Source organism: Macaca fascicularis, chromosome 1, assembly GCF_037993035.2.
Source record: "Macaca fascicularis isolate 582-1 chromosome 1, T2T-MFA8v1.1".
Taxonomy (NCBI): domain Eukaryota; kingdom Metazoa; phylum Chordata; class Mammalia; order Primates; family Cercopithecidae; genus Macaca; species Macaca fascicularis.
In genome coordinates, this window is record NC_088375.1 from 172,780,395 (window position 1) to 172,799,342 (window position 18,948).

Below are 18,948 nucleotides of genomic sequence, written 5' to 3' on the forward strand. Positions count from 1 at the left end.
CAACAAAATACAAAAATTAGCCAGGCGCAGTGGCATGCGCCTGTAGTCCCATCTACTCAGGAGGCTGAGGCAGGAGAATTGCTTGAACCCGGGAGGCAGAAGTTGCAGTAAGCTGAGATCAGGCCACTGCACTCCAGCCTGGGCGATAGAGCAAGACTCCGTCTCCAAAAAAAAAAAAAAAAAAGTAAAGGAACAACTACAAATGCGAAAGAGACTGGGAATGAAGATTCATGTATGTTTGTTGATCCATTGTCAGGAAGACACATAACAAACAGAAGAGAAGTTTCATTCTAGGGTTGGGGGATGGAAGTGCTGGTAATGGCTTTAGACAAAACTGGGACTAGAAGGTAAAAGGTCAGCCTTGGAGAAGACATAACATTTTATTTTGGTTAGAAAATTGAAAGTGCTAGTGGAAAAAAGACATGGCATCTTCCCAAGAGCCAACTGAAAATTTGGGTCACAAGAGCAAAGAAGGATTAAAGTTAGAAATCAAGACTTTCAAGTCACCACATAACAGTCAACTGAGTGATCTCTTTATGCTCTCAGTGATCTTGAATTCTTTTTATCCTTTTGAGATGTAGTCTTACTCTGTTGCCCAGGTGGAGTGCAGTGGCATGATCTCGGCTCACTGCAACCTCTGCTTCTCGGGTTCAAGTGATCAAGCGATTCTTCTGCCTCAGCCTCCCAAATAGCTGGGATTACAGAAGCCCGCCACTATGCCCAGTTAATTTTTTGTATTTTTAGTAGAGATGGGGTTTCATCATGTTGGCCAGGCTGGTCTTGCACTCCTGACCTTGTGATTTGCCCACTTCAGCCTCCCAAAGTGCTGGGATTACAGGCATGAGCCACCGCCTGGCCAATCTTGAATTCTTGACAAAACAATCTGATTTTAATTCCAGGTATGAAAGGCCATTTCCTCAAGGTAAGTCAAAAGTTCCTGCACCATCAATACATACCTTTGACAAATCCTGCAACCTTTGATAAGGGTAGTTTGGCCAAGAGCTAGGCACTGATGGAGTACATTGTTTCTTAATTTTTTTCATAATTCTCACTTAATGGTTGTAAGACTTCTTATGATAATTAGACACCAGAATGTCATAAAATACGTTCAACCATGCAAGGTAAGTGATCTAAAATATAAATGCTCATTACATACCACACTCTGTATATTGGTTGTAACATTTAAGTTTCATAATAATCTGAATGATAATTACTATGCTTATTATTTTGGGGGGCGGGGGAGGGGATAGGGCCTCCCTCTGTTGCCCAGGCTGGAGTGCAGTGGCGCAATCTCGGCTCACTGCAACCTCTGCTTCCAGGTTCAAGCGATTCTTGTGCCTCAGCCTCCTGACTAGTTGGGACTACAGGTGTGCAACACCACACCCAGCTAATTTTTGTACTTTTAGTAGAGATGGGGTTTCACCATGTTGGCCAGCCTGCTCTTGAACTTCTGACCTCAAGTGATCTGCCCACCTCAGCCTCCCAAAGTGGTGGGATTACAGGGGTGAGCACCTGCGCCCTGCATACTACAGTTATTTTATCAAGTGTCCTTTTTCTCTTCTTCTTCATCAATTTCTTGTTGTTAAATTCAATGGTTATTTTCATGTCTCCAGCCTCTTCAACTTCTTAGCAGCATTCCACCCTTGACCACTGAAGGTCAGTGACAGCCTTCTTGAAACACCGTTCTCTCATAAACAACATAATCCCCTAATCTCCTGGAAGTGTTCTTATGCTAAAGTGTTCCTTGCTGGCTCATGGGGCAGGTGCTGGGTTTGCTTCTTGTTGCTGTCTACACAGTATTCCTAAGTAAGCTTATGGGCTCCCATGACTTTAAAGACCATTTCGATCAGTGGTTTTGGTTTTCAGATTGTAGTGTCTGGATCAGAAGTGTGATACCAGCATCACCTGGAAACTAATTCTAAATGCAAATGATCAGGTCCAGGCTTAAGGAATCAGAAATGGCCTGGGCTGTGTGTGTGTGTTGGGGGGGTGGGGGGGCGCGCAGGGAATGACCACGACTATCAATTACTGTTTTCATAAGCTTTCTGGAATCTTCTGAGGCACACTGAAGTTTGAAAGCCTTGGATCTAAATTAGTGTTTTTCATAATGCAGGTTGTGACTTGTTTGTTAGTCATAAAATATACTGAGTTGCAACCAATGTTTAAAAACATGAAATAGGATAAAATAAAAAAGAATAAAATTCACACATTATAAAGGTGAGTAATATTTCATAAAACTTTTGTTTCAATTATACATGCATGTTCCTGTGTGTGTTCCTCTATACTGGTTAAGTAAAGTGTATTTTACTGTGGGTCACAGTCTCAGGCTCCAAAAAGCCCTCATCTATATGATGACTATATGAGCCAGATCTTTGCAGTGTGGTTCCTTCTTCATTTAGGTTTCATTTTGGAGACAGAGTCTCACTCTGTCATTCGGCCTGGAATGCAGTGGCATGATTTCGGCTCACTGAAGCTTCTACCTCGCAGGCTCAAGCGATCCTCTCACCTCAGCCTTCCAAGTGGGTGGGACTACAGATGCTCACCACCACACCCAGTTAATTTCTTGTAACTTTTGTAGAGATAGGTTTTGCCATATTGCCCAGGCTGGTCTTGAACTCAAGTGATCCCCCTGCCTTAGCCTCCCAAAGTGCTGGGATCACAGGCGTGAGCCACGGTACCCAGCCTATTTGGGCCTTTCTTTACCATTCCACTTAATAACGTCTTCTCCAATGCACTTATTCTCATGCTACCATGTTTTGTTTTTATTTTTTATTTTTGTTTTAAAATTTATTTTTAACATAATTTTTAAATTTTATTATTTTAATTGATTCAGAGACCTTATCACTATTTAAACTATCTGATTGTTTATAATCTTTCTCCCTACCAGAATCTAAGCTAATGAGAGCAATGGCCATGTTCCCTTCCATATTCTCAACACCTATAACAGTGTCTCCCCACGCATAACATCCAACTCAATAAACACTTCTTATCTGAATAAACTTTATAATTAAGTAACTAGTAAAGCCAGCTCTTAACATGCTTTAGACTAGTGTGTGATGGCTCACGCCTATAATCCCAGCACTTTGGGAAGGATAGTATGAGCCCAGGAGTCTGAGACCAGCTGGGCAAAATAGCAAGATTCCATCTCTACAAAAAAATTAAAAAATTAGGCTGAGCGTGGTAGCTCACGCCCATAATCCCAGCACTTTGGGAGGTCAAAGTGGGTGGATCACCTGAGGTCAGGAGTTTGAGACCACCCTGACCAACATGGAGAAGAAACCCTGTCTCCAATAAAAATACAAAATTAGTGGTGGCGCATTCCTATAATCCTAGCTACTCGGGAGGCTGAGGCAGGAGAATCGCTTGAACCTGGGAGGCTGAGGATGCAGTGAGCCAAGATGGTGCTGCTGCACTCCAGCCTGGGCAACAAGAGTGAAACTCTGTCTCCAAAAAAAAAAAAAAAAAAAAAAAAAGAAATTAGCCAGGCCTGGTGGCACACACTTGTGGTACCAGCTACTTGGGAAACTGAGGTTTCAGTGAGCCATGATTGTGCCACTGCACTCCAGTCTGGGTGAAAGAGCAAGACCCCATCTCGAAAAACCCCCAAAAACCATGTGTATCTCATCCCTGGATCTCTCTAATAAAATCAGCACTTCCCTGTATGCTGACAGCTTACATTGCAGCCATCTGCTGCAGAATCATGGTCCTTGGGAAAGTTACAGAGCCATACTTTCATCACTGTAAAAACAAAGGCTTAGTCTCGGACAAGAATCTGATAAAACAGCAACCCAAAATACTTTTAGTTTAGAACAGATGAGCAGAGTGTTCATTTAATATGAGTCAAGGAACAAAGAAAAACCCATGGGATCTATTTCAAAAGGAAATACTGGAAGGCCAGAGGCTTCAGGTTCACGTGCATTTCAAATGTGAATTATCTAACAAATACCTCCATACAGTTCAAACTCTTCTGGAGAAGGTTAACAGTAAATTTAATAGGGTATAAAATGGGGATGGTACACTGGGAAGGAAAAAAATTAGGAAGCAAAATGAATGAAGAGAAAAGTAATATACACAGCCAAAATAGGTCTGCTGGAGAATCTATGAAATGTATAATATTATAGCTCAAGAATGGCTCAATATTAGAAGTCTTTTTCTGCATTTGAAGTAAATTAGTGTCCTTCTTGACCCCACTGCTGCCGTGTATATGTGCCTGTGCAAATGAGCTTGTGACTTTGGGGAGGACACTGCTGAGTCTGCCTATTTTAGGCATAGAAGTGATATTTAAGAGAGAACCCCAAATCACTCTGTACCTATTTTTTTTTTTTAAGACACGGGGTTTCATCACGTTGGTCAGGCTAGTCTTGAACTCCTGACCTCACGTAAGCTGTCTGCCTCAGCCTCCCAAAGTGCTGGAATTACAGGCGTGAGCCACTGTGCCCAGCTCTACCTATTTCTGCAATCATAATGAGTTTTAAGTAACAGCAAGTGCCGATCATTTTACAGGTTCTGGAGTAAGAGTACATGAGTTTGAACCCCATTTCTACTATTTGTTAGGTGTCTAACTTTAGACACATTCTTTAATTTCTCTGAGCTTTTATTTGTATAATTAGAACCTCACAAAATTAGTATGTTGACTGAGTTAATAACACACATAAAGGCTTTAAAACAATGACTGGTACATGGTAAACCAGAGCATTTAGTAGGTATCACATTGCCTGTACTAAGCTCTTCAAAAGCTTTTTCTCCTCTAATTGTTGCAACAATACTAGGAGGCAGGTTATAAGATATTCGCTCACCCCCACATAGATAAGCAAGTGTGAACCATGAAGAAGTTAAATAACTTGTCCAAAAACTCACAACTAGCAAGTAATGGAACTAGGATTAGAACATAATCTTAGGTGCACACCTCAACAAATACTGGCCTTCTAGGAAACCAGAATGTATGGAGTAATCAACAACTCAGCTCCATTCTGTGGCAGTTGCCCTGATATCTATATCAGAACAAGGAAATATATTACACATGTGCACATACATATCAACTTTATATACCATGTGTAGCTCTCCAAAAAGAGACTGAGAACTAAAGCCCACAGTACACTTATCACACTTTGTTCCCATGCCTTTGCATTATCCCTTCCAGGGTGGTGGTTCAATCAAGACAAAAGGAGCGATGTGTTACTCATTCCATCGCAGACTCACTTAACACTGTTACTAAAAAGCAGATGGTATTCAAAAACGATTTATTGAATGCATGAAGAAAATGACACTAGAAAGGGCTTTATAAAATTGCAAAGTACAATTCAAGTTTTTATAACATCAACTTAATTATTATAAAGTTACATTTATTTTATATTTTATTTCTATTTATATATTTGTTACTTATTAAGAAAAATATAAATAATTATTATAACCATAATAGGAGCTATATAATACTTATCAAAGACTCACTATGTGGCAGGCTAAAGGCTTTATTGCTTTATTTTAATCCTCATTACAACCCTATGAAGTAGGTATCATTATTGCACCCTTTTTATAGAAGAGGGCATATTTAAGGTCACACTCTAGGAACTGCTAGAGTAAGAATTTTGACTCAATTTTGATGTTGAATTCCTTTTCTATATTGTAGAAGGGAAAACATTCTGTTAAGGAAGCATATGTTTCACATACCATAAAATTCACCAATTTACAATGTATAAGTCAGTGATTTTAGTATATTCACAAACTGTGTAACCATCACCACTATCTAATCTTAGAACATTTCATCACCTCCAAAAGAAATTTGGTATACATTAGCAATAGTATACACTATACAGACATAAAAGAAATGCAAATTATTTTAAGTAAAGCCACAGTTACATATATGTATGAATGGATATTTGATTCATCTAATGCAAAAGAAAATCGTGAGATGAATTTTAAAGGACAAAATACAAGTTGGTGGGCCTTCTGTGATTCTGCATTAGCAACATCACTTTGAGTAAGGCAAGTAATCAACAACTGAAATCTACATCCAACCCAGATAATTATGGGTCAACTTCTAATTTCAAAGACTAGGGACATTTTTGTATTCACAACCAAACAATAAAATTAGAAGGAAATATAGGAAAAATAGTGTACAATATAGCTTCCTTCAATATTCCCTTTCTCACTGTCAAAGGGAAAAGCTGAGGAAATGACGCCACAAAAGCTTCAAAGGTATAGATTTGCTTTTTCAGCATACGTTCATGCACATTTTTGAAGAACTCACAGCCATGTATTTGATAATTTACAACAGTCGTTAAAACATAATTTAATAAGTTCTGCATCTACCCTAAATAGTGAAAAGGCACTCACGGTGGGTAAAGGCATCTTCTTCTTCATTTTCATCACTGTCATCAGACCGAGCTTTATAAGGAGGAGGGAGTTTCATCGGCGGTGGGGCAGTTCCTTGCCTCTGAAGATGCAAAATTTGAGAGAAGGGTTAAATGCTGTGTTTGTACAATGCTCTTCTTTCAACGACAAAAAGCATAAAAAGACAGTCTGGAAATATTTAGACCATACCCAACTTCATTCGTATCATGAGGATTGTAAAACAAACACAATGTATTCTTTTATGTTTATGTTATAATATAAAAGTGACTCTGTGATATAAACACACTAATGCAGAAAAATAGGAATTTAAAAGCAAGTTTTTAAGACTGTTAGCTACCTAAAAGAATGCATTCCTTTCTCTAGTGAGAAAATCAGTTATTTGTATTTTATTTACATTGTGGAAGTTTAATTTTGTTATTAACCAGAAAATTCAAGTGAAAGACATTTCTAAAATAAATGTAAAAGTAAAAACTATCCATTGTATTAATTCTACAATGATTTAAACTTTTTCTTCAATTGTAGAAGTTACAGATTTTATTCTTTAAAAGACACGTGACAGACCAAGATTTTCTAACTGAAAATGTATTCATCTATAATTTATAGATGGTCAACACACACTTCTACATTTTCAAAAACAGATATCTTCATGGTGAATAATTATATCTGCATAAATATTCATTCAATTCACATATGAAATGATACAGCACATCAATATTTGGTTCATATACACAATTAAAGTAGAATTAAACTCTAGGATCAAATTACCTTCACAGAATGAAGACATTTTCTTGAACGATGGGAAAAATAAAACATGCCAAACTCAACGGTGAGACTCAAGCTGCTAAAAAGAATAGGAGCCGATATACCCAAGCACTTCACAAAAACCAAAATAACTGGATTATGCTACAGGATTTCAATAAAGTACATTCAATTATGCTTTATATGACAAAACCACTAATGGCAGGATACACTTCAGTAAGTGGCCAATGAGTGGTCCATTACAGAAAGCAGGCATGTAATAAATTCCTCCAAAATAGAAAACACTATTTGAGAGTCATAAAGGAAAGCACACACCCTTATTTACTTAAGATAATGCCGAACCAAAGCAGAAACTATATACACTTGTAGAAAATGCAAAAATCTATAAAATGCAAGAGTGATGATGGAAGATGCCAAATACAAAATGCCTCTTAGGCAAGAGGAGAATCCAGAAATGTGATCACTTTGTCTCTTTGATTGTTTTAAGTTGAAAAAAACTTAAAACTGAGTGAAATGAAGAGTAAAGGCAAATGAACTCTTTTCAGTAAACCTTTTCCTCAGAACCAGGATATTCTATATCAAAGACAATACTCAGAACAAAGACAGCCAGGTTTTAAAATAATATTCAGATGAATTCTCTTTAATGGAATTTTTTATGTCTAAGGCAAAATTGTACAACTGATTTATTTAATTAGCTTCTACTGATATTCTTGAAAAAGAATACAGAATAAGCATGTCCTGGTCTCCTTATAATCTGAATGTGGATTGCCAGATACTGCACATGAGAGAAGGGTGTGTACAGGGCCAGGCTCTCCCCAGGTGTGGCAAAGGCAGCCGGAGCAAGGGATGTACTACCAGACCAGGTGATTATGACCTTCAGGAGGGTAAAGCACAAAACAGACTCTGTGGTATCCTCAACTCTGAGAACAGTCCTGGGGACACAGTAGGCCTCCCTGAACGATTTGCTGAATGACTAAACAACTGGTTGTCACTCGTGCTGTTTGGGTTCCCTGACGTATTATTAACCTTAGAAAAATGTCAGAGATGCAAATAATTCTTGCTCAATATCATTGCATATTAATTGTGTCTGGTAGAGATGCAAATGATTTTAGTTCTGTAGAAAAGATCACTTCAAAGGTTACAGTTTTATTGCCCTGTAAGACATTAACCAGTTTTTTATCTAAATCGGAATCTTAAGCATTCTTTCTTTTAGCACTCTCTTCAATAGCACTTCACTCTCTTCAATTCTCTCTGCACCAGGCTTACCATCCTATTGGTTCCCTCATTAATGAGTTAAATAAATACCTGGCACCTGCACATTTTGCATAATTTTCAGTCATGTTTTTATTTTTTTCTTAAATTATGCTTTGAATAGTTTTGGAGGTCCCACAGAGATGCTGAAGCAGACTCACCTACCAGAACCAATTAAATTGTGATGCCTCAGAGATGCAATTCATGAGCTGTTTAAGCCCATTTACATGATTTTTTGGCACCCACAGTTAATTCCAAGTGGCAACAGAACTTTGCTTTTTTGAGAGTTTCTCTGATTTTTATTTCCAGTTCTATGATTTTGCTTCCGATATGAGACCAACTTTGGTTCTGATACGTACTTGTAATTCCTCACTGATAGTAGAAATAAATGAAGTTTGGTTTTATGGTCTGACCATTTAGAGTTATTTGTTGGGATGAGAATCTATAATATATTGATTCTATAAAGATCTATTCTCGATTGGTTGAGAGACAACAGAGAATGCATTGTTTAGTCTTTTTGTGTGCCTGTCTGTCTTTTTGTACAAGACCATGTCTTGGGTCCACTGGAAAGAGCAGCTCTTTGACAAAAAACCAGTGGGGTTTTGCATTCCTGTGTCTACATTCGACATATGGCTATAGCTGCAGGACAGAAGCTGAACACATTCTGTGTATCTGCAATGGAGAAAGAAAAGTCCTTACCTTTCATTTTGAGTGTGAAATATTTTCCTACCTTCAGAGCATATTAATAAATTAGATGTAAATTTCTCAAAATAAAGAATCTCTTTCTGATTGCTTATAGAAATGAGCATTATTTAAATGTAATAGTCCCAGAGTTTCCAGAAAATAATAGTTGACTAAAATTACATTACTTTAAATGTACAAGGCTTTTAATAATAATTTTAAGAATCTCTTTTTCACAAAAACCACAAACTCAGAATCATTTTTATGTAAGAATCCAAATTCACATAATCAAAGTTCATAACCTCTTGAAGAAAGAAAATATATGAAATAACACCGAAGACAACCTTAGAAAATAGCCAAGAGTTTTTAGGAACTTTCAGTTAATACTAGTATTTCTTTTTTGTTTTGAGACAGAGTCTCACTCTGTCACCCAGGCTAGAGTGCAGTGGTGCCATCTCGGCTCACTCCAACTTCCGTCTCCCAGGTTCAAGCAATTCTCCTGCCTCAGCCTCCCAAGTAGCTGGGATTACAAGCTTGTACCACTACACCTGGCTAATTTTTATATTTCTAGAAGAGATGGGGTTTCACCATGTTGGTCAGGCTGGTCTTGAACTCCTGACAAATGATCTTCCCGCCTTGGCCTCCCAAAGTGCTGGGATTACAGGCGTGAGCCACTGTGCCTGGCCAATACTAGCGTTTCTATGAATCCTGATTGCCTATTCTTTCACTCTACGTAATGCAAAACAGATCAAAAAACAGTAAACCGAGGCAAACTAGAATAAAACTAGAGACTTATGCAAGATCTGCTCATTGGTTTTTTGTTTAGTTTTTAGTCACTCTCTGTTTTTAAAGTGAATGATCTCAAACCAAACCTAGACCTCGTTAGAAATGAGTTTCAGGTGATTTGTATTGTCAATGATTCTTGAGACCATGTTTTGCTTTTATACTAAGGAGAAAATAAGATACACAAAAAAACTTCTAGTGATAATAATTTTTAAAGAGAGAGATTAGTCACCTGGCTTCCCAACCTTGAAAAGAGTATGCTCTCAAAGCATGCTGGGCACATTTTTATTTTCATACTAATTACATTCTCTTTATTTCACTCCACGTGGCACCCTGATCTGAATGCCTCTTATGGTGAAGGCGCCTTGTCATTCCAGAATGCAGTAAAATGCTTGGCATCTAAGATGCAATTTCAGAGAAAAGTAATACAGTAAAAAGAGCATTCAGCAACCACTAAAAGACCATCCTGTAATGAAGATGTAGATTCTGATTTGATTTCTCCTGTTGCCACATTAATGCAGTGGCTAGGTGTTTTTCTTTGTGACAAATAACTCAGTTGACTTTTGGTATTACAGGTTCCTACTGGGGTTTTTACTGAATGCAAATACCCTTGCCATGCATTGAAATTCAACTGGTTTAATGGAGCAGTCCAAAGTTGATAAGAATCACACACATACTTTTTTCTTTCCTGGGATCTTATGTGGAATTTTCCTGAACTGATTACATTATCTTGTTCCCAGATGTGGCTGGAGTAGCAACCAGTTCATTCACCTACGTGGTGTTCATTGTCTGTGTCCCCACGGAGTGTTACCTTATATGTTTCCTTTTTGATGTTATATCCCCAGATTGCTGCACAGTAACTGGTTAACTATAGGTAACCAATAAACACTTGATGAATGTTCACATCTCTGCATCAACATATGAATTGACAAAATTCCAGCAATAGGGTAGATTAGGTATTCTGAAGAACCCTTCTTAACCACATAAAAATGACAGATTAAAGTTTAAACAGTGCTTTTGTGACATGTGACTGAAGTCAGAAACAACTATAAATCCCAAATCAGGAGGTCCAGTGGAGCACTGGAAGGTGACACTTGCCTGGAGGGCATCTGCCAACCCTTGGAAACCTAAAGCCAGAGATCTGATTTGATTTTAGGATTCTTTATTCATTCAAGAAATATATATGACGCCAGGCAGTGTTCTGGGCAATAGAGGTAGAGTAATAATCCAACAGATGAGGTCCCTGCCCTCATGGAGCTTAAATTCCAGTCCCTTCCAAATGTCACATTTTGTGGGTTTCCATGTCTTGTCCCCAAATTACTTTAAAGTAGCAGTTACTGGCCAGGCATGGTGGCTCACATCTATAATTCCAGCCCTTTGGGAGGCCAAGGCGGGCAGATCACCTGATGTCAGGACTTCAAGACCAGCCTGGCCAACATGGTGAAACCCCATCTTTACTAAAACAATACAAAAATTAGCCAGGTATGGTGGTGTGCACCTGTAGTCCCAGCTATTCAGGAGGCTGAGGCAGGAGATTTGCTTGAACCTGGGGGGTGGAGGTTGCAGTGAGCTGAGATTGCACTGCTGCACTCCAACCTGGGTGACAGAGTGAGACTCCATTTTGAAAAAAAATTTAAAAATAAAGTAGCAGTTACTGATTCTATCCTGTTTGCCTTGCCCCACTAGAAACGCAAGCTGCAAGATGGTAGGAATTTTTTTTGTTTGTCTTTAACAGCTTTAATTCAATATATTGAAGTATAATTGACATGTACAAAACTGCACACATTTAAAGGATACAATTTGAATCCATCACCACAATCAAGATAGTCAACATAACCATCATCCCTAAAAATCTGTTCATGTCTTTTCTAAATCCCTCCTTCCCACCTCTTCCCCTGACACCTCATCCCCAAGGAACCACTGATCTGTTTTCTCTCACTACAGATAGTATTGTCTTCGCTTTTATATAATCATCCAGTATCTACACATTTTTATCTAATGAGAGATAAGGATTTAATGAGTCCCAAGTGCCCCCTTGAGGCCAAGCAAGGTGGGAAGTTAGACTAAAAATATCACCCTCCCAAATTCCTATCCCTGAAAATAAAGGCTTGTTCCTCTAAAAGATTGACAAAGAATCCCGCAACTAATTACCTGCAATCTGTAGGGAAAAAGAAACACCTCTGCAAGCAATAACCACCATCTTCTGGAATCTTATATATTACCTATGCTTATTAATAGGTGTCCCCCCAAAAAACCCACAACAGCCTGATCATATAACATGTGCTACTGCTAATCTGAATATAATCTTTGTGATTAAAATCTGAACTCAAAGACAGTGGCCAATCAGGTTAAACAGACAATCCTTTAATTTGGTAAACAACCTAATGACACTTTTCCTCATCTTTTGCAAAAACCCTTTCCTTAAATCCTCAAGGAGTCAGTGTCTTGATTGGCCCCCATGTACATATGTGTAATTAAAGTTGTCCCATGGGTTCAATTCAGTTAGGGCTTTTTTCCTAATGGGGTGAAATCTGTAGTAGATAAAGGTTTAAAAAAATAAACAAGCCAAAATATTGATCACAGAAGATTTATTTCCTGGCCTTGGTCTTAGCTTGAGGTGGAAGAGAAAAAGAAAAAGAGGAAAGAGGTGCACCTTAAGAATTCCATACAAGTGGCCAGGTGCGGTGGCTCGTGCCTATAATCCCAGCACTTTGGGAGGCTGAGGTGGGTGGATCACCTGAGGTCAGGAGTTCGAGACCAGCCTGGCCAACATGGTAAAACCCTGTTTCTACTAAAAATACAAAAATTAGCTGGGCATGGTGGTACACGCCTGTAATCCCAGCTACTCAGGAGGCTGATGCAGGAGACTCCCTTGAACTCGGGAGGCGGAGGTTGCAGTGAGCAGAGATCACGCCACTGCACTCCAGCCTGGGTGACAGAGCAAGACTCGTTCTCAAAAAAAAAAAAAAGAATTCCATACAAGCGTAGATTCACTAAAGTTAAAGACCTGACTTCGTTTTATGTGTGTGGCTTAACAAATTCCAACCCAACATACCAGGCAAATACAAGAAGAAAGTCAACATGGTTTCAGTGATAGTGGGTATCTTAGTCTGTTTTCATGCTGTTAATAAAGACATACCCAAGACTGGGAAGAAAAAGAGGTTTAATGGACTTACATTTCCATGAGGCAGGAGAGATCTCACTATCACGAGAGTAGCACAGGAAAGACCCATCCCCATGATTCAATTATCTCCCACCAAGTCCCTTCCACAACACGTGAGAATTCAAGATGAGATTTGGGTGAGGAGACAGCCAAACCATATCAGTGAGTGAAATAGATGTTTAAGGTATTACTAAACGCTGCCACATATTAATAAAAGGGCCAATTCCCCCAGGATGATATAAAAATTTTAAACTTGGATGCACTTTAATAGCTATCCTTTTTAATCACGAATATAACATTCATAATAACTATGTACTAGGCCATTAAAAACAAGTCTCAACCAACGTCAAAGAATTAATATTACATAAACAACAACCTCTGATTATAGCTAAATTAGAACATAAGAACAAAAAGATATTTAAAAATATTCACGTGGAAACTTCAGAATATATTTCTAAATACATTTTGGGTCAAAGAGAAATCACATTGGAGCTTAAAACAAAAACAAAACAAACAAAAAACCCTTAGTACCAAAAAACAGAAATTCAATTTAAAATCTTAGAATGTAGTAAACAGGAACTTAGCAAAATTTAGGCAAGGGGCAGTGGCTCAAACCTGTAACCCCGGCACTTTGGGACGCTGAGGTAGGCAGATTGCTTTAGCCCAGGAGTTTGAGATCAGCCTGGGCAACATGGCAAAACCTCATCTCTAAAAAAAATACAAAAAATTAGCTGGGCGTGGTGATGTGTGTCAGTGGTCTCAGCTACCTGGAAGGCTCAGATGGGAGGACTACTGGCAGTGAGGTTGCAGTGAGCCATGATTACCCCACTGCACTCCATCCTGGGAAACAGAGTAAGGCTGTGTCTTCAAAAAAAAAAAAAAAAAGAAAAAGAAAGAAAAAATTTATAACCTTAAACAATTATTTTAGACAAGAAAGAAAGAAAATTAATAATCTCCACATTTAACTAAAGATTATTAAGGAGTGAAAAAGGGGAATGAATCCAAACAAAGAAGCAAGGCAATATAAAGATGAGAACAAAATTAATTAAGCAGAAAAAAGATATAACAGATAAGACGAACACACTTCAAAAGGTAATTCTTCAGAAAAAAAATTAAATGAAAAATTACTTTCAAGATTAATCAAGAAAAAGATATCGCAAATAATTACCAATTTTAATTTTTATAATTTATTTTATTTTTCATTATTGTTTATTTTTTACTTAAAAAAATTTTTTTTGAGACAGGATTTTGCCCTGTCCCCTAGGCTAGAGTGCAATCATGTGACCACAGCTCACTGCGGCCTTCCCTGGCTCAAGCGATCCTCCCACCTCAGCCTCCCAAGTAGCTGGGACTACAGGTGCACACCACCACACCCAGCTAATATTTTATATTTTGTAGAGACATGGTCTTGCCAGGTTGCCCAGGCTGGTCTTGGAACTTCTGAGCTAAAGCAATCCTCCTACTTAGACCTCCTAAAGTGCTGGAATTACAGGCATGAGCTACCAGGCCTGGCCATAATTCAGAATGAAAAAGAACCACTAAGAATGGAGCAGAGATGATTAAAGTTAAGAGAAATGGTTGAGTGTGGTGGCTCAGGCCTGTAATCCTAGCACTGAGAGGCTGAGGTGTGCAGACTGCCTGAACTCAAGAGTTCAAGACCAGTCTGGGCAACACGGTAAGACCCGTCTCTACTAAAAAAATATATAAAAATTCAGCCAGGCATAGTGGCACATGCCTGTAATTCCAGCTACTTGGGAGGCTGAGGCACAAGAATCACTTGAATCTGGGAGGTGGAAGTTGCAGTGAGCTGAGGTCGCATCACTTCACTCCAGCCTGGGTGACAGAGCGAGACTGTTTCCAAAAAAAAAAAAAGAATACACAAACAAGTTTATGCCAACAAATGTAAAAACTTAGGTGATATTAATATTCCTAGAAGAGTCAATGACCAAAAATGACTCTAGAAGAAATAGAAAATCAGAATGATTCAATAACTATTAAAGAACTAAATCAGTATTTTAAATTTTTCCCACATAGAAAACACAGGCCCACAATGGCTTCATAGGGTAGCTTGACTAAAGACTGAAGGAACTGATAATTTCTTTTATTTATTTATTTATTTATTTATTTATTTATTTATTTATTTATTTTTTGAGACAGAGTCTCGCTCTGTCGCCCAGGCTGGAGTGCAGTGGCACCATCTTGGCTCACTGCAACCTCCACCTCCCGGGTTCAAGGGATTCTCGTGCCTTGGCCTCTGGAGTAGCTGGGATTACAGGTGCATGCCACCACACCCAGCTAATTTTTGTATGTTTAATAGAGATGGGGTTTCACCATGTTGGTCAGGCTGGTCTTGAACTCCTGACCTTGTGATCTGCCCACCTTGGCTTCCCAAAGTGCTAGGATTACAGGCATGAGCCACCGTGCCCGGCTGATAATTTCTTTTTTTATACAAACTCTCAGAGAACTTAAAAGAATACATGCTCCTACTAATCATTTTAGTAGTTTACCATAACCAAAGCCAGATTGGACAGTATATAAATGAAAATTTCTAGGCAAATCTCACTCATGACCATGGATGGAAAAATCCTAAAAGAAATACCAGCAATGCACCCAAAAAAAAAAAAAAAAGACCAAATAAATTGCATTCCAGTAAGTCAAGATTGGTTCAACATTCTGAAATCTATTAATATAATTTACTACATTAAGGGATTCAAGGAGAAAAAAATTTATACATGCACACACTTCTTTCACTAGAGATTAGTAATACATCTGATTAAATTCAATGCCCATGCCATTCATGGTAAAAATTCTTAGCAAAGCAGGAATGAAAGAGAGTATTTCCTTAACCTGACTGAAGCTACCTTTGTAAAACTTATTAACAGTGAGAAAACTATTGCAGTGAAAGAGATCTGACCTAACCAACTCCATCTTGCCTTTAACCTCCAATACCTTGGCCTTGTTCATCCTTGCGCATAGGCCAAGCTGACAATAGGAGGAATTTAGTTTATAGTTAAACTTTGGAACAAAGATGGCAATAGCTCTTTTCCAAAACAAACCCCCTACTTGCCTGGGGACCAGACCATCTTTGCAAAACCAACAAATTAGCCACAAGATTAGAAATTACGGTTTAGGAGTCATGCAGTCAGAAGCCACAAGATTCCTAACCTCCTCAGTTGCTTCCATGTATAATGTTACTATTATAAAAACTAGTATTTAAGGTATTTTCCAGACTCTGCGTTCTGATGGATCAGTCAACATACCCAGACTGGTAAGTTTATCTGGTCTTCTGCCTCGCCTCCCCCAAGGAACTGACTCAGCGCAAGAGGACAGTATTGGACTCCCTATGATTTCATCACCAACCAAACTAATCAGCATTCCCTATTCCCTAGCCCCCAAACTATCTTTGAAAGAAGACCCTAGCCTCCAAATTTTCAAGGAGGCTAATTGGAGTAATAATAAAACTCCAATCTCCCATTTAGTCAGCTCTGTATGCATTAGGCTCTTTCTCTACTGCAATTCCCCTGTCTTGATAAATCGACTGTATTTGGGCAGTGGGTAAGATGAACCCATCAGACAGTTACATGACAGATTATCTACAAATACCTACAGTACACATCATATTCAATGGTGAAATATTAAAAGCTTTTCCTTAAATATCAGGAAGAAAAATGACAAGAATGTTAGCTATCATTAGTTCTATTAAACACAGTGCTGGAGGTCTTAGCAGATACAATAAAATGAGAAAAAGAAAGATTGGAAAGGGAAAAAGAAAACTACCTTATTCCAAAGTGTTTATTATTTATTATATGTATAGAAAATCCAAAAATAAAAATCTACATAGAATAAGAATTCAAGATTCATATTCTTATTAAAAATATCATGTATATATATGGAGCATACACAAAAAGACACTAAAAGGTTCTATATGAAATAAGATTTATCTTTAGGTTGTAGGTTTATATTTTTATTTTTTTGTTTCACCATTATGGTTTTTCCAGTATTCTCCACTAGATTATTATATGTTTTAAAAGAATAATGTTACAAGATGTCAAATAAATATATAAAAGTCAATTTTGTGTCTACATACTAGAAACAAACAGAAAACACAATTTAAAGAGGTATCATTAAATAGCAAAATAAAATACCTAGGAATAAATCAAGATTTCAATATATTTTTTTAAAAAATTATAGGCTGGGCGCAGTGGCTCACGCCTGTAATTCTAGCACTTTGGGAGGCCAAGGCAGGTGGATCATAAGGTCAAGTGTTCGAGACCATCCTGGACAACATGGTGAAACCTTGTCTCTACTAAAAATACAGAAATTAGCTGGGCATGGTGGCACATGCCTGTAATCCCAGCAACTTGGGAGGCTGAGGCAGGAGAATCCCTTGAACCTAGGAGGTGGAGGTTGCAGTGAGCCAAGATCGCGCCACTGCACTCTGGTCTGGTGACCGAGCGAGACTCTGTCTCACAAAAAAAAGAAAAGAAAGAAAATTATAAAAATTAAAAGAAATTTAAAAATTTAATAAATTTAAAAAATCATATTAATGGTTTAAAAGTCTCAACATCCAAAAGATGTAACTTCTTTCTATGTGAATCTATAGATTCAACACAATTCCAACCAAAATCCCAAAAGAAAGTTTTGTGGAATTTAATAATCTGATTCTAAATGGATACAGAAAAGAAAAATGATATAAATCATTAAGACATGTCTAAGAAGAAGAAACATATAAAAGAAAGTGCTCTATCAGGAAACAAGATTGATTACTAGGCTTTAATAATTAAGTCAGTGCAGCATTTGTACTGGGATAGACAAGTTGATCAAATGGAACAAAGAGAAAGCTCAGAAACAGACTCCCCCTTGTAACCTGAGATACAGCAGAGTTGCACTGCAAATCAGTGGGTAAAGGAGGTCTATTTTAAAACAGTGGGACAGCAATTCCCCAAGAGAACAATAAGTTCTCTTGATGGGAAAAAATGAAAATTCATCCTTACTGGACACCACATCTTAAAATAATTTTTAGGTCAACAGATTCTACTTCAATAGAGGTGGGCAAACAGGAATGGAGGATTCATTCTGATTGACAGGGAGGATAGTTTTCTCAGGAGAGATGACCTTTGATGTGGTCCTTGAAGAATGAAAAGGATTCTTATGGGAGAGCAACGTGGGAAATGGACTTCCAGGCGAGAGCAGCCAGATCAAAGTCTCAGTGTGAGAGGCACGTTCTGGGAATGGACAAACAACCAGCCTGTCCGAACGGGAAAGAAAGCTATAGACGTTGATGGCTGGCTGGCCGTTTATAGTATTTTTGCATCTACGCTGCACCACGTTTCGGTTCTCCATCCTGGTAAGAACCAGTTATATTCGCAGGAAAAAAATAAATAAATATAGTGCTTCTACAACGCTGACACTCATCAAAAAGCCACTTTTATTAGAGTTCAGATATGGAAAAAATAAAATCAAAAACATTTTTTAAAGCCTTGAGAAGTTCAAGTTACCTTTTCTTTCTTTTCTTGGGTGTCCTGGTTCTGGTTACCGGTGATTTTGTTGGCCTTGTTATGTACATTAGGAATGACCTACGGCGACAAAAAAAAGGGGTGGAGGGAAGAAAATATTTAAATGACATAATCATCACATTTTTTTTTCTCTGATATTCCAGAATGGAGAATTTTTTTTCAATCATTACATTCCTTTTTTTCTTTCTTTCTTTTTTTTTTTTGTCTGAGATGGAGATTCGCTCTTGTCGCCTAGGCTGGAGTACAATGGCACGATCTCTGCTCACTGCAACCTCTGCCTCCTGGGTTCAAGCGCTTCTCCAGCTGACAAGCTGTGATAAGAGGCACCTGCCACCATGCCCAGCTAATTTTTGTATTTTTTGTAGAGACGGAATTTCACCATGTTGGCCAGGCTGCTCTCGAACACCTGACCTCAGATGATCTGCCCGCCTCAGCCTCCCAAAG

General features: G+C 38.2%; 1 protein-coding gene across 14 annotated transcripts in view; it reads right to left on the minus strand.

The window, feature by feature from the left end:
* Positions 1 to 18,948, minus strand: part of PATJ (PATJ crumbs cell polarity complex component) — a 426,407-nt gene that overhangs the window by 231,409 nt on the left and 176,050 nt on the right. For all 14 annotated transcript variants that reach the window (XM_045369982.2, XM_045369962.2, XM_045369973.3 and 11 more), the window contains 2 exons: positions 18,487 to 18,564; positions 6,334 to 6,433 (listed from right to left, as the gene is read on the minus strand). In XM_045369982.2, coding sequence (XP_045225917.2) covers positions 6,334 to 6,433; positions 18,487 to 18,564 — 178 coding nt within the window. The remainder of the gene's footprint in view (positions 1 to 6,333; positions 6,434 to 18,486; positions 18,565 to 18,948) is intronic.